The 16902-nt window shown below is 40.9% G+C and overlaps 1 protein-coding gene across 3 annotated transcripts in view; it reads right to left on the bottom strand.

Moving 5' to 3' along the window:
• The window catches only part of LOC133618583 (ATP-dependent 6-phosphofructokinase, platelet type-like), a 35714-nt gene that overhangs the window by 16663 nt on the left and 2149 nt on the right, over positions 1-16902 (bottom strand). For all 3 annotated transcript variants that reach the window (XM_061979087.1, XM_061979085.1, XM_061979086.1), the window contains exons 2-11: positions 16199-16272; positions 9490-9567; positions 9216-9405; positions 7965-8130; positions 7844-7888; positions 7455-7563; positions 1568-1663; positions 1347-1439; positions 1136-1261; positions 1001-1065 (exon numbers count right to left, since the gene is read on the bottom strand). In XM_061979087.1, the coding sequence (XP_061835071.1) occupies positions 1001-1065; positions 1136-1261; positions 1347-1439; positions 1568-1663; positions 7455-7563; positions 7844-7888; positions 7965-8130; positions 9216-9405; positions 9490-9567; positions 16199-16272 (1042 nt within the window). The remainder of the gene's footprint in view (positions 1-1000; positions 1066-1135; positions 1262-1346; positions 1440-1567; positions 1664-7454; positions 7564-7843; positions 7889-7964; positions 8131-9215; positions 9406-9489; positions 9568-16198; positions 16273-16902) is intronic.

The following is a 16902-nucleotide window of genomic DNA, read 5'->3' as shown; positions in this document are numbered from 1 at the left end:
AGAGATAGGGTGAGAAGCTCTGTCATCCGGGAGGAGCTCAAAGTAAAGCCACTGCTCCTCCACATCGAGAGGAGCCAGATGAGGTGGTTTGGGCATCTGGTCAGGATGCCACTCGAACGCCTCCCAAGGAAGGTCTTTCGGTCACGTCCGACCGGTAGGAGGCCACAGGGAAGACCCAGGACACGTTTGGAAGACTATCTCTCCCGGATGGCCTGGGAACGCCTCGGGAACCCCCGGTAGGAGCTGGACGAAGTGGCTGGGGAGAGGGAAGTCTGGGCTTCCCTGCTTAGGCTGCTGCCCCCGCGACCCGACCTCGGATAAGCGGAAGAAGATAGATGGATGGATGGATGGATGGAAGGATGGACCAACAATACAACAACATTACAGCATGCTTAAATGTCAACACACACACACACAAACAAAGTCTTGTTGATGCGCTCCAAAACCAAAAAAGAAAAAAAGAAAACATTTGTTATCTTGTGTCTGGGAATATTTGAGGCATTGTTGAACACTCTGGGAGTTTCGGAGTGATAAACAAGCAGTTGCTTCACGTAGACAACGCTAGCATTAGCACAAACTAGCAGTGTGAGGTGATCCTTCATCGGCTTTTGTTCAGGTAGTGCCTTCTCATTCGCTGTAACAAAGGTCCGCTGTGGCAACTTTTTCGGTCGCATCACAGTTAAAAAACTTGATGTTGAACAAAGCCCCCTTCTCGGATAAAATCCTCGAACTGAAGGGGCTAACAGAGGCTAACCCGCTAAAATGCTAGCACAGTGGAATCGGAAGCAAAACACTAAGTTTGTGAGAGTTTGGACATCAAAATGGCTTCAAGAGGCATGCAAAATGAATTAATGGATTAAGTGTTCGTACGCTGAGACATGGTCCACACACAGAGGCATATTTAGCGCGATGTAAATGTTCATGAACCAAAAAAGACGTAAATAGAGGCGTTTGTGCATCAAGGTTCTACTGTATACAGGAAGTATTAGTAAAATACTACCTGCCACGCAGTCTAACCGCCTCCTCAAACTTCTTCTCGTCCATGGCCTTCTGCACTTCCTGCGTCTGAAGACATTTTGTGCACGTCTCACTGTTTGAGCATATCCACAAATAAATCCCGTTAGAGAATTCTTACCATCTGCACACACTCCATGAGAGGCAGGCGGACCGCTTGGTTTCCCACCAGAGACACCACACAGGCTGGAGTTCCAGCAGACGCCTCCAGCAAGGCCAGCACCGCCTCCACGCCCATGCGACTGGCCTGCCATCGACGTGTTGAGTCACAGGCACACCTTCCACTACATGCTACTCGTGGACATATGCAACAGCAAATAAGGAGGACCTACCAGGATCCTGTCGAAGGCTGACGGTGTCCCGCCTCTCTGTACATGGCCCAGGATAGTCACCCTGGTGTCGAAGCCCAGGTTGCGCACTACCAGCTGGGTGACGTCACATATCAAGTAAACATCTTTATATTTAATATGTCAAACTCAAAGCTGGTGTGACTAAACCAGGCAGTATTTAAAGGTTAACAAGGCATTGACGTGGGTCACAGAAGTGTACTTACATCTTTGATGTAATCGGGCGTGATGGCTTTGTTGTGGGAGTCGATGGCGCCTTCTGCTACGATGATGATGTTCAGTCTTTTCTTGTCAGCTCGGTTCTAGAAGAACACACCAGACTTTGAAAACAGGACACATGATGTTTTACATGAACAAAATTTGGATTCAGACTTTGGACCAGAGGAACGTTTCCTGTGAAGAATTTAACCATAAATCCAATGTCGGTTGTGTAATTTGTCATGTTCATCTGGATTACAGACTACTTGGTGCAGCGGACAATACATTGGACTTTGGAAACTATTTTATGGTTGTGGGTTTAGGTACCACCAGCAAGATAGTAGGACACAAACCTTTAGGCCAGGGGTATTTCATGGAGGGCCACGTTGCAGTTTTGGCTGCCCTCAGAGGGCCGACCGGTTGTAATATTTATAAACGAAACATACATGTATAAGGATTAGACGCATGATATTGTCACACGATCACCTATGCATTTGATTAGTAAATGTACAGTATATTTTACCTACATTGTAAGAAAAAAAAATCAGTAGATTTTGCGGTCAAGAAAATGGCAGAATTTTACCATGACATTTACAGTAAAATGGTCACAGTCTAGTTCACTGTAAAATGCTGGTGATCAGTGTTGGGACTAACGCGTTACAAAGTTGGTTTCGGCAGTAACTAGTAATCTAACGCGTAATTTTTTATATTCAGTGACTCAGTTACCGTTACTACATGATGCGTTACTGCGTTATTTTACGTTATTTTTTATGTAGTATCGGCTAGAAACAGAAGATCGGAGTGTGTTTTATTGGAGCGCTGCAGTGTCGTCCTTCTGAATGTTCTTGTGTCACAAGCCAGAAGCGCGCTCTGTGTGTGTCTGGGTGTGGGTGTGGGGAGGGGAGGGGAGGGCAGGGGAGGGGAGGGGAGGGGGGGGCGTGTCTGTGTTTACTAACAACGGAGCCGCAGTCGAGTGTCTTAACATGGAGATATTCTCACTTCTTTTTTTTTGTCGAGCACAAAGAAAAGAACATTTTAGTTAAATGTAAGTTGTGTCTTGGATCAAAGATTCCGTCTACTGCCCAAAACAACAATTCAAATCTGCCTGGTTAGGCTTTGTGTATGTCACGTGTGCCTTCCTTAGGTGAAGTCAGGTTTACAGCTATGTTGTTATTATGCTGTTTGTTACTTACGTATGTTATGTTGCAGCTATTTAAAATAGTTTTGTCAATTTGTTCTGGACTGAAATAAATTGGCCCTTTGAAACATATCTTTGTCTTTGTGTGTTGTATGTAGACCACATTGCTTAGCAGAATTCAGTGATACAAATGCATGTCAAGTTGATCAACAGATTGTATTATTCTCCAGTGCAATAACAGTACTGAAATGAAGGCTCAAAGGGCATTAATGGGGGGGGGAAAGTAACTAAATAGTTACTTTTCACAGTAACGCATTACTTTTTGGTGTAAGTAACTGAGTTAGTAACTGAGTTACTTTTGAAATAAAGTAACTAGTAACTGTAACTAGTTACTGGTTTTCAGTAATTAACCCAACACTGCTGGTGATAGAGCTGCCAGTTTTTGTTGTTTTTTGCATTAAAAATACGGTTGCTTTTTCACAGTGTATTACTATAAATGTAAAAATGGTAGCACAGTTTTTTTCTTACGGTAGGATTCTGAAGACCGAGCTTATTGTCATGTTTACAGTGTACAATTTGATGGATAACTTGCTTTGAAATCATAAGGCTAAGTACCGTATTTTGCTGACTATAAGTCGCAGTTTTTTTCATAGTTTGGCCGGGCTCCAGTGCGACTTATATATGTTTTTTTCCTTCTTTATTTTGCATTTTCAGCAGGTGCGACTTATACTCCGGTGCGACTTATACTCCGAAAAATACGGTAGATATTATGTATGTTTTTACCCCAAAAATGTTTCGAATGTATGATAATATAATATCTGTTACATTATTAGATAGATAAAGTATAAAATATATATAACTGCATGCCGTACATGTCTTTTTTTCTGTCAAAATAGAAAAAGAGAGAAAGATAAAGTACTTAATTGATGCATATCATTTCCAAGCTTTAACAGGCTATTAAAAATTATGTGACGGGCCAGATCTGGCCCCCGGGCCTTGAGTTTGACACCTGTGCTTTAGGCAATTTGTAGAACCACACCTGAACCTACCGGTTCTGATCATCTTACTATGCAGTAGGCTCTTTTGGTTTAAATCCATTTTCACAAAAAAATCCTAAATTAACAGTAATATACAAGTAACGCCTACTACTATATTTATTACAAAAATACATCCAAAGTAATTTTACAAGTTGTTATGTGTATATTTATTTGGAGAATAGTATGTGTGGCGTGTATTCTGGCTACAGATAGACTTAGTGTCCTTTGCAGCTAAGAGGTCAGCGAACACTTTTCCCACAGCCCCAGAGATGCTTGTGTGGGTTTCATCCTCATAAGGTACAAGTAGACACTTTCCAAGGAACAGTGGCTAAAAATAATGAGGAAGTAGACATAAAAGCAATTTTTATTTCACTTAGCGCTAGCCTCACTGTAGTCCATCTTTGCCTAATTGCCTGGCTCTAGTTTTATAAACACTGTAAATAGTGTGTAATGTAACATTTTCTTTATAAATATGTATTTTTTTAAATTAACTTTTTGTACATTTTGTACATCTACAGTACATATCTTCCTGGATGTTGTACATAGATGTATACAGGTTGTATTATGTGTTATTTGTTGTATACGCAACTTTACTATTTTATTTTTTTCCTTGCAGTACATGGTTTAATCTATATAGAGCTGCATGCAAGGTAAAATAAATCACGGGTAGATATAAATATAGATATATTTTACACAATGGATACATAGGGATATATTTTACACAATATACAATACCATTTGATACCAATTGGCTGTATACAGTGCGATGAACTAAAGTTACGTTATTAGTAGTAAAAAATTGTTTAAACCTGCCGCAATCTATGATACAAATGTTGTAACGTATTACATTTGTTGAAGGAAAAAAAAAAAGAAGGGGAAAAAATATGTTATTTATGACCCAGCCGTGTCCGGGATTCAAAAAACCTTGGTTTTTTTTGGCTTTCTTCCTTCACCTCCCCTCAATTCTTCCCCCATCTTATACAGAGAAATGTCCTTTGGTGCAATGGATAGCGTGTTACACTTCTACATACAATAAGAAGAATATGTATATCAAAGGTTGTGGGTTCAAGTCACACCAATGTCCACCTTTTTGCTCGATAGTACCCGAAACTCACACAATAACGTATCAAAACTATTATATGTAAGCCGTTATATCAACTGTCGTCTCAACCAAGAGGCTCTGTTGGGCATTGGCCTTCGTAGATGATACTAATATGTAATTCAAAGGTTGTTGGTTTGAGTACCAGCAGAATCAATCTTTTTGGATGTGATGTCTTTAATGACTCTTTGAAATAATTGTAAACAAACATTGAGAGCAGTGGTCACCAACCTTTTCGAGCCCAACATCCCTGGTCCCAGCCAAACACCAAAGCAAAATCGACCCCTGCGTCAACTATGTTTTATATATAAACGTGTTTGTTTGTTTGTTTGTTTGTGTGTGTGTGTGTGTGTGTGTGTGTGTGTGTGTGTGTGTGTGTGTGTGTGTGTGTATATTCATTTATTTACTTTAATTGTTTTTTTTGTTGTTGTTTTTTGTTATTGTTATTCTTTTTAAAAGACAAAGCTTTGTGTTGTTATTATTGGCTGATGTTAAAAAAAAAATTCTCATTGTGCTTCTTGCTGTTTTTACGGAGCCCCTAAAGCAGACCTGGGCAAATTAAGGCCCGGGGGCCACATGCGGCCCGTTAAGCTCTTCCATCTGGCCCGCTGGACATTCCCAAATATTTTTTTTAGATCTTAAAGATGGAAAGTGTAGCTGCCATTATGATGAGCAGTGATGTTTTCAAATGACCATAAGTCTTGAACTATACAATGTATTTCAATGGTTGGAATCTGCGCTTTTGCATGATATTTTAGTGACTAGTGTTGTCCTGATACCAATATTATTTTGATACTTTTCGATACTTTTCTAAATAAAGGGGACCAGAAAAAATTGCATTATTGGCTTTATTTTAACAAAAATCTTAGGGTGTGGCGGACCGGTACTTTTTAGAGGCGGTTTGGTACCGAATATGATTCATTAGTATCGCGGTACTATACTAATACCTGTATACTGTACAACCCTACTAGTTACTATGGTAATCTACGTCACAGCAGGTCAGACGAGGCACCAAGCAGTGTGGGCGGGGAGCGTTTCCACAGAGTGTTTCCAGATCGGCCAGCCTGAAATGCGGGTGTCAGGGACAGACGTGGAAGGAGATTTTTACAAGAAAGTTCTAAAGCTTAGTGATGTATCACATATATCAGATTGTAGATGTTTTTTGTTACCCTTCACGTTCATATTTCGCTGTGTTTGTTGCATTTTTGTTGCATTTGGCTTGATTGTAAAATATGTCGATTGAGAGGGGGTGTGACGTTCATATGTTGTAAAATATGTCGATTGAGAGGGGGTGTGACGTTCATATGTTGTAAAATATGTCGATTGAGAGGGGGTGTGACGTTCATATGTTGTTAATATTCAGGGTTTTATCGTTCATAGAAAAAAAAAAAATTCCATTCCGTTTTTAAGGCGGTCTGTCATAACATTTTTAGCATTCAATCAGACTTTATTGAGAGGTTTTGTATTAGTTTTCCTAAAAATAGATATACCGGCCCCAGACACATTTTTTTCTCTAAATTTGGCCCCCGAGTCAAAATAATTGCCCAGGCCTGCCCTAAAGGGACATGGGGGGAAAAACATTTTTTTTAATTTTTTTAATTTTTTTTTTTTTTTAGACATGTATCTCGTGCGTACAAGAAACTATCTTGTGTGCACGAGATACATGTCTAAAAAAAATAAAAATAAAAATAAAAAAAATAATTAAAAAAAATAATTTCCCCCATGTCCCTTTAGGGGCTCGGTATGTTTTCGCAATTTTTGCGCGCTTTTTTTATTGCAATGTGCCTACGGTCAATGACAAACAAGTCACAGACCACAGATGGCCCCTGTGCTGCACTTTCGGCACCCCAGCTGTAGAAGCTAACTGTTTATGGCCTCTTTAGTCTTAGTACTGTACTATATTTGTTAATCCTATGGCCACATATGGAATGTAAGTCACATGGTTGTCTTGCGTCAGCGCCGGAAGTAGTAAAATCAGCTGTTCACCTGGCGGGTTTTTCCTTGTTTCATCAGATATTACTGCTTTTGCACATGTCGATATTATGCACAATAAATCAACACAAAATTTGTACTTTGGAGCAGTGTTCACGGATTCTAAAATTTGCCGTTAGCTTCCCGTTGAGCTATGAAGGTCGTGGTTGAGGGAAGAGTTGTTTGAAGTTGGATGCTAGAACTTGTTGCAACAGTCAGCCTTAATGCATTGTTGCAGCTCTATGATTTTTGTGCACGTCACGCCAAGCGCGTTTACGAGACGAGCGGGTGAAGTGTGCCGCCATGCTCGGGGGGGTGTGGCCGCAGTGACGAGAGGCTGAGGAGAGAGAGGCGAAGCGTGTGGGTGTGTTCAGGGGTTAAAATGCGTGCCTGTTGGCAAGTCTGTTTGTCACTCTGCGGGCGGAGGTGTCAATGATGTCATATTAATACAGATTTATTTTCTAATATTTTTGTGATCGACCGGTAGGGTGCCAAAGATCGACTGGTCGATCGGGATCGACGGGCTGGATGGCGACCCCTGCGTTAGAGTGACGTTGAAAGGGAAATACAAATATATAATAATATAACGTCGATGGGCAGACTATATTGTGTTACAGCTCATGTTGTACACAAGTGTTGCTTTGTGTTACCTCAGACAGTTTCTGACACATGTTGTCCTCCCAGCCGTCTTCAGGAGGCATTTCTGGAAAGAACACCCAGTCGGCTCCACACGCCAGAGCACTGACTAGAGCCAGGTAGCTGCAAACCAAAGCAACATCCTCAAAAATGTCCTCTTTCACAGTGGAGTGAGAGAATCTTTCTTATTGTTTCTAAGAGTTATAAACATCACTAACAGGCTCAGTAGCACAATTGACAGCGCATTGGACTTCTGGGGACACTTAATAGGGAGTCATTCAAAGGTTGTGGGTTTATGAGTCCCACCATTGTCGCCGTTTTACATAGCCATCGGTGTGATAAAAGCATATCTAAAGTTGTATGTACAATCTATAGGTGCAAGTGGATGTTAAATGTGACCGACCCGCAGTGGCGTCCCATCACCTCCAGCACAAACGTCCTCTGGTGGCTGCAGTGAAGCAAACAAGTGACATTCGGTCAGCGAAAGAAGACACAAACAGGATGAGTCTGTCTACCTCGCTCACCTCTGAGCCGTGGTCATGATGGCGTCCACCACCTCGATGATGCGGTGCAGCGCAGAGTCGGTCCCAATGGTCATGTCAGTGCCGCAGAAGTCGTTGTCGATGGATCCCACCATGCCCACGATGTGCAATGCGGAATTAGTGCTTACAGCGTCCTCGCTGATCAGACCTGCAAGAATAATACTCAATTCTGTATTTGCTGTCTGCACGTTCTACTTTAGGGGCCTTCGCTCTGGTTGGACGACTTCCACAACACCAGGTACCCATTATTGTTTGCGAGTAGAGATGTCCGATAATGGCTTTTTTGGCCGATATCCAATATTCCGATATTGTCCAACTCTTAATTACCAATTCCGATATCAACCGATACCGATATATACAGTACAGTCGTGGAATTAACACATTATTATGCCTAATTTTGTTGTGATGCCCCGCTGGATGCATTAAACAATGTAACAAGGTTTTCCAAAATAAATCAACTCAAGTTATGGAAAAAAAATGCCAACATGGCACTGCCATATTTATTATTGAAGTCACAAAGTGCATTATTTTTTTTAACATGCTTCAAAACAGCAGCTTGGAATTTAGGACATGCTCTCCCTGAGAGCATGAGGAGGTTGAGATGGGCGTGGTTGAGGTGGGGGGTAGGGGATAGCGGGGGCGTATATTGTAGCGTCCCGGAAGAGTTAGTGCTGCAAGGGGTTCTGGGTATTTGTTCTATTGTGTTTATGTTGTGTTACGGTGCGGATGTTCTCCCGAAATGTGTTTGTCATTGTTGTTTGGTGTGGGTTCACAGTGTGGCGCACATTTGTAACAGTGTTAAAGTTCTTTATACGGCCACCCTCAGTGTGACCTGGATGGCTGTTGACCAAGTATGAATCGCATTCACTTCTGTGTGTGAAAAGCCATAGATATTATGTGATTGGGCCGGCACGCAAAGGCAGTGCCTTTAAGGTTTATTGCCGCTCTGTACTCGTCCGTGTACCACTCCGTACAGCGGCGTTTTAAAAAGTCATAAATGTTACTTTTTTGAAACCGATACCGATATTTTCCGATATTACATTTTAAATCATTAATTTGCCGATATTATCGGACATCCATATTTGCAAGTATGCTGTTAATGTACACTGTACGCCTCATTTGGACTGTATCAAACCTTCTACTGTAGTTTTTTAAGATTGAAACTCTGAGGGAAGTTAGCTCAAATATTAGGGTGCTCTCTTCAACCCAGAAACAGCAGAGTGAAGGCGTCACCTTGCTGCAGGAGTTCATCTAGCAGTCCGCTCCACTCCTCCCTGAAGAGGTTGGCTCCGGTCAGACTACCGTCTCCTCCGATAACACACAGGTTGGTGATGTTCCTCTCCACCAGGTTGTGAGCAGCTTTCAGGCGTCCCTCGCGGTTCCGAAACGCTTTACAGCGAGCGCTGCCGATGACCGTGCCGCCCTGCTCGCCAGCACGACATCAATTTGTCACATTTCCGCACTGCGGGCGAATTAAATCTGCCACAGTAGATTAGTTTTTTCTTACCACTTGCAACATGCTGGAGACACTTTCCCAAGTGGCCTCCTTGATGTTGTCCCCGCCATCCACCATACCCTGGTAGCCCTGCAGGTGGAACCAATGCTTTGCTCAATGCCAATACAACACTCACTGAAGAAGACCTCCACCAAGGCTAAAACATTTCATGTGTGCTCAAAAAAGTGCAGTGTTACCAAATCTTCATTTATTTGTGGCAGCCTGCCACAAATACATGTAGACATTTGTTACCGGTTTGCCCATACTTATTAACATGATATATATCATTGTACTGTGGCTTGTCATTCTAACTTCATACAGTACATGGTGTCACACCGCGGTGAGGGATGTCTTGTCTTGGTTTCTTCTGTCTTGTGAATTGCATGTTTTAGTTTGAAAAATAACTCCTCTCGTTTCAAATCACTTGCCCTTCCTTTTGTGTCATCAGTCTGACGTCATCCCTGACCCCTGATTGTTTCCACCTGTTCCCCATTACCCTCATGTGTCTTATAAGCCCACGCCTCCCTTTGTTCTGTGCCAGATTGTCTCGTTTATTCGTGCCTCTATAGCATCCTGTCCATGCCTTGCCTCGTCTCGTGTTTGAATACCTTGATCCTGAATTCTTTCGTTGCTATTTTGAGTTTTCCTTTTCTCCTCCTCAGCAGAGTGATTTTGTGTTATTTAGTTTTACAGCCGAAGTGGTGAGTTTTCAGTTTTTCATACAGTTCTTTCTTTTCCTCAATTTTTTGAGTGACATTTTTTGTTAACCTTTATTAGATTAGAGCGGGGGTCCCCAAACTACGACCCGCGGGCCAGATCCGGCCCCCCAGCATCCAAAATCCGGCCCACGGGAAGTCCCAAGTTTAAAAAAAAAAGTGTTTTAATTATTTTTTTTATTTTTTATTTTTTTTATTTCATCTTTCCTTTCTAATCCATTGTATACCGCTTGTTACTCTCGGTGTCTCCTAGCCGCTCAGGCAAATCATATTGTCTAAAAAGGAATTTTCCCATCCATAACGTGACAATGTTAAATGTTGATGAACATCAATGTTAATTGATGTTAAATGACAAAACGGATTAACTCGCTGGAATATAAAGACAATGTATACAGTGTTTCCCACACATTCATTTATTTGTGGCGGCCCGCCACGAAAGAATTACGTCCGCCACAAATGGATTTTTCGGCTTTTGACTCGCTCGACCGCTCATAAAAGCAATGGGACTGTCTGTGAATGTTGCTTGTAGTTACACCTCCGGTGCAGTAGGTGCAGTAGGTGTAGTAACTCCGCCAATAGCACTTAATTCACCTGGTGGGCCAGAAGAAGAAGAAGAAGAAGAAGAAGAGGGACGGATGGGATCAAAATATTCGCCGGCTACTTTTCATAATGATGGCGCTTCCTACGTTTCTACCTCAAACGTCCAAAAGCTGCTGAAAGCCTTGATCCAGGATGCCATGGGGAAAAAAACTTAAATGGTGCCTTTTGGCGACAGTTAGCAGCTTGGTGGCTCATAGCCTTTTAGAAAGTCACGTGACCGATCATGAGCTGTTTTGGTCACGTGACCGATACGCGAACTGTGTCGCACTGACGCCTCCTCTGTGCCTTGTGAGCGGCTCTTTTCTACAGCCGGAGAAATAATAACTAAGAAGAGAAAGCGTCTAAAATTGAATATGTTGGAAAAACTTTTTTTTTTTTTTTTTTATAAAAATGTGTAAAAAAAAAATAATAATAATTTCCAGGTCCACAAGCATCCTCATTCACAACACGTTCTCTTAGATTTCCATGTTATGATACATGTTCACATTATTTATTGACTGTATCTAAAAAAGACAAAAAATATATTTTTATTTAAATGAAGTTATGAAATAATCCTAAATGAAATACAATGACTTGGTTTATATTATTGTATATACTAGGTCAGTGGTTCTCAACCTTTTTTCAGCAATGTACCCCCTGTGAATTTTTTTTTAATTCAAGTACCCCCTAATCAGAGCAAAGCATTTTTGGTTGAAAAAAAAAAGATGAAGTAAAATACAGCAGTATGTCATCAGTTTCTGATTTATTAAATTGTATAACAGTGCAAAAATATTGCTCATTTGTAGTGGTCTTTCTTGAACTATTTGGAAAAAAAGATATAAAAATAGCTAAAAACTTGTTGAAAAATAAACAAGTGATTCAATTATAAATAAAGATTTCTACACCTAGAAGTAATAATCAACTTAAAGTGCCCTCTTTGGGGATTGTATTAGAGATCCATCTGGATTCATGAACTTAATTCTAAACATTTCTTCACAAAAAAAAAATCTTTAACATCAATATTTATGGAACATGTCCACAAAAAATCTAGCTGTCAACACTGAATATTGCATTGTTGCATTTCTTTTCACAGTTCTTTTTGACAGACATTTTAGTGACAAACCTGAGCTTGTGCTTCACGGAGTTTATGAACTTACATTCATATTTTGTTGAAGTATTATTCAATAAATATATTTATAAAGGATTTTTGAATTGTTGCTATTTTTAGAATATTTTTTTTTAAATCTCACGTACCCCTTGGCATACCTTCAAGTACCCCCAGGGGTACGTGTACCCCCATTTGAGAACCACTGTACTAGGTCATAAAATCAGTGTCAGTTGAGTCGGTCCATAGGTTGCCTGTAGGGATTTTTAATGTCCAGCAGATGTCAGTATTTAGTGACACAGTATCGACACAGTATCAATACAGTTTTGCAATGTGTCGAAACGCTTCATGAGGCCTCATCAACCCATCACTAGTAGATAGGTTATAGCTGCATCGCTCGCGGCTCGTCATATATTTAACGTTAATCTGCGATTTCACCGAGCGTTTCACTGACGGTGAGCAGCCTGACGCTGCAGACGCACGTAGTAACAGTCACGTGTTTTCATACCGACGAGCTAACGTGTCCAGGTTATAACCCTGTTGTCAATAAACACACATGGACTGAAGCTAAATTGTCCACTGCAGCATGTGAATGCAATGAAAAGAATACAATCTGAGCCAACCAGCTGTTAAAAGGTTGTCCAGGTTAATGTTTTGGCCATTAAAGGCCCTTCATTTCAAGATTTCAACTGTGATCGGGCTTTAAACAGGTGGTTGACCTGTTCAGATGAGTGTAACTGCTACTGGTCAAATAATGTGAAATAGCATTTAATTTTACATGTATGCAATGCCATTTAAATGTAATTATAGATAATAATAATAATAATAATAATAATAATAATAAATACTGTGTAGTGTTGTAAATAGTCAACGGGAAGAATTTTAGTAAGATATAAGCCATGAGCACTACACAGCCAGAAAAAAACCTAGGCAGGACAAGTAAAAATATTGGGGCAAGTAGATTTGAAAAGTCAGGCAAGTAGAAAAAAACCTTAACGTTGAACCCTGCATGTGTTGAGCTGCTGCCGCTTAAGGTTAGACGGCACTGTACATAGAGCGGTTCTGCTCGTTAGTAATAAATTCTAATGTTGGATGTTCACTCCTTCACACAGATGAGTATAGAAAAATATTTTCAACGGCCGAAAAGGGCTCGACTTGGAGAGGAGGTAGGCCTACAGTCCGGACCACAGGTGCGACCAGTTCAGCAGCAGCAGGAGGAGGAGGAGGAGGAGGTTGACTGACTGTGGCAGGACACCTCTGCCTCTGTTTCACTTCATGTTGCTGATAAATAATATGGTTGTAGTAGTAGGCTAAAGTTAAATTATTTAGTATTCACTAATTAAAGGGGCAGAGCTTTAAGAGACATTTTAGCTTTTATATTTTATAAGATATATTTTTTGTAAGAACCACAATTAATAAATATATTTCAGTGAATCACTAATTGTTCAAATCTGTATATAAATATGTACATAAAATGTTGTAATTATATTCCAACTCCGCGTTCTTCTTGGTCATCGCCGCTGCCGCCGCCACCCCCCACCCCCCGACCACACCACCACAAATAGATGCCTGTCCTGTGGGAAACACTGGTATATATGTATGTATGTGTATGTGTATATATATATATATATATATATATATATATATATATATACAGCCCGGCCCCCGGCCAAATTTTTTTAACTCAATACGGCCCCCGAGTCAAAAAGTTTGGGGACCCCTGGATTAGAGAAAGTGTAGAAGTTTCATAGCCATTGTTTCTTCCTCCTGTTGGAGCGTTTTGTGTTTATAATAAGTTTCATAGAATATACGGCGCCAAGTATAGTTCGTCATTGTTTTTGTGTTTTCCTCCTTTCGGAGTGATTTTCGGTTGTTCCTTTTTTTTTAACCTTTTTTCGCCAACTAGTTTAGTTATAGCCGATATTGAATTGCTCTGACTCTGGAGGTGAAAGGAAGGTTTCAAAATAAAAGCCTGACAAATTATTCCCTACTCTGCATCTGAGTCCTATCTTTTGACCAAGCCTGACACATGGCAGTGATTTTTAAACTGTGGTAAGGGTACCACAAGTGGTACGCGGACTCTATATAGTGGTACGCCAAAGAATCACTTGATTTAAGTACAGTATTTTATTTTCCTATATTTAAACTCTGTACAAGAATACAGTGGCCATACATATTAAATATGCTTGTTAAATAAAACCTCTTTCATGTTTTTATTGAATACTTAGCCTATTATGCCACTGTATTTTAATGTGGGTCATTATGGTGGTACTGAAGGAGCGAAGTGTTTTCTGAGGTGGTATTTGGTGAAAAAAGTTTGAGAACCACTGGTACATGGCATTGTAACTCTGCTTTTTAACACACTATTACACACCTGGTCTAACAGAGAATAAGAAGACGTAGCAGGAGAGATCATTGTTGCTATATATTTAGCAAGTTTCCAGACCCTTAGATTGTCTTCAAAAACGTGACGAGCTGCAAATCCAGAAACTTAGTCTCGTCTTACTGGAAAATGCATAAACATGTGTAATGGCCAATTATGCAAACTGGCCAACATAACGCCATAGACCACGGGTGTCAAACTCTGGCCCGCGGGCCAAATTTGGCCCGCCGTGTAATTTCACTCGGCCCTTGAGGCGATATCAAATTAACACTAAAGCTGGCCCGCCGATCATATATTGCGGCGGTGCCGCGGTAACACCGCATTCACCGCTAATTCTAATACTTGCCAACCCTCCCGGGAGTCTTCCAAACTTCAGCACCCCTCCCGAAAATCATCCCGACTGCTTTTCAGCCAGTCCAACGAGTGCTGGCCCAGTCACATAACATGTGCGGCTTCTGCACGCACACACAATTGAATGCAAGGCATACTTGGTCAAAAGCGATACAGGTTACACTGAGGGTAGCCGAATAAAAAACTTTAACACTGTTAGAAATATGCGCCACACTGTGAACCCACACCAAACAAGAATGACAAACACATTTCGGGAGAACATCCGCACCGTAGCACAACTTAAAAACACAACAGAACAAATACCCAGAACCCTTTGCAGCACTAACTCTTCCGGGACGCTACAAGGTGTGTGTGTGTGGGGGGGAGGTTTGGTGGTAGCGGGGGTGTATTTTGTAGCGTCCTGGAAGAGTTAGTGCTGCAAAGGATTCTGGGTATTTGTTCTGTGTGTTTATGTTGTGTTACGGTGCGGATGTTCTCCCGAAATGTGTTTGTGATTCTTGTTTGGTGTAAATTCACAGTGTGGCGTATATTTCTAACAGTGTTAAAGTTTTTTATACGGGCACCCTCAGTGTAACCTGTATCGCTGTTGATGAAGTATGCGTTGCATTCACTCGTGTGTGCTTACAGAAGCCGCACATATCTTGTGACTGGGTCTGAACGATGTTAGAATGGATGAAAAGCGGACATGACAATAGCTCGTAGAGTACGTTAAGGGCAGTGCATTTAAGGCACTCCCCCAAGACTGTGGTCCGGGTGGACAAGATATAATGACTGATGAACATCTTCGTTCGATAATGAAGGTTGCCTCAGCTCAAAGCCTGAGCCCTGACATTAATGAACTAGCATCCAAGAAAAGATGGCAGGTATCTGGCTTGGGCACATCAGATTAGATCAGTGTGTTGCAAACTGAGCAGTTTAAAGTCCTGAATGGTTGGTTTATTCATTGTTATTTTATTTTCAAATGTATTAGCCTGTGTAAAAAGTTAATGTTGATATTTACCTCAGAAGGCTGCAAATAGAAAAGAGGCATTCAATTTTTATTTGAATTGTATTTGATATGCCATTGATATTTTTTAATTATTATTATTATTATTTGAAACTTGATTTTGCATGTCACTATAAAGTTATATAAGCCTTGCTTGTTCAATATTCAATGCAAAACTTGTTTGGGTCCCTATTAAAAGGTTAATTTGTTCAACCTTGGCCCGCGGCTTTGTTCAGTTTTAAATTTTGGCCCATCCTGTATTTGAGTTTGACACCCCTGCAATAGACAGATTACAGTCCTGCGGGAAACAGTGAAGTGGACAACTACTATTTGTACGTCTAAGAAGAAGGGGTGGAGAAATGTTCTTACAATCACACAAAGCTAACCTTTAAATTACGTTTTTTTGTTTTTTTTGTGGGAACTATGTCACCAAAATAAAACCACAGTGTGCGTGTTTTCGCCTCCAACAGGGGACAGTGGAGTCACGCTGATCCAATTATACGTGCACTGAAACCAGATCATCCCCCTCCTTTTCAACGTGAGCTGTGTGTTACTTTTCAATGGATTGCCCACTGCGTCTTTGTCTCGCGTCCATGTCTCACCTCATGGATGAAATACACTTTGGCTCCCACGTAGATTCCCATGCGGACCACGGCTCGGACCGCCCCGTTCATCCCTGTGAGAGGGAAAGGTCAGTTACCAATTCTGTCATCATAATCATTTCCTATCGATAAACCAACAACAAGATCACATCTATGTTTAATGTGAATGTGGTGATCTGAAAAGGTCTACAATGTACACTTTTCCCAATGCAGTTTTGCACTGTGGACTGCTTGTAAAATCTAAACTCCTGTGAATGATTGTGTTGCTCAGCATCGCCCATCTCTTTACAGTACATACAGCAACACATGTGGGCAGATTAGTGTTACATAACATGTCTCTCTTGGAATGAGGAATGTATGTATACTCTATGTATTTATGTAAATTCTCACATTATTAACCTTATCCACTCAGCATCCATTGCACCGGTCCCCTCCAAGGTTTCTCATTACGTCCAATGAGTTGAGTTTTTTCTTGCCCTGATGTGGGATCTGAGCCGAGGATGTCGTTGTGGCTTGTGCAGCCCTTTGAGACACTTGTGATTAAGGGCTATATGAATAAACTTTGATTGATTGATTGATGTTTGACATAAATGCAGTCATTTCTACTTGTGTTGTCTTGATAAGACCTAAGAGGGCAGTTTTAAAGGGGAACTGCACTTTTTTGGAATGTTGCCTATTGTTCACATTAATTATGAAAGACATGA

Source organism: Nerophis lumbriciformis, linkage group LG19 (assembly GCF_033978685.3).
Source record: "Nerophis lumbriciformis linkage group LG19, RoL_Nlum_v2.1, whole genome shotgun sequence".
Classification (NCBI taxonomy): domain Eukaryota; kingdom Metazoa; phylum Chordata; class Actinopteri; order Syngnathiformes; family Syngnathidae; genus Nerophis; species Nerophis lumbriciformis.
This window is presented reverse-complemented; position numbering and strand designations above follow the sequence as displayed.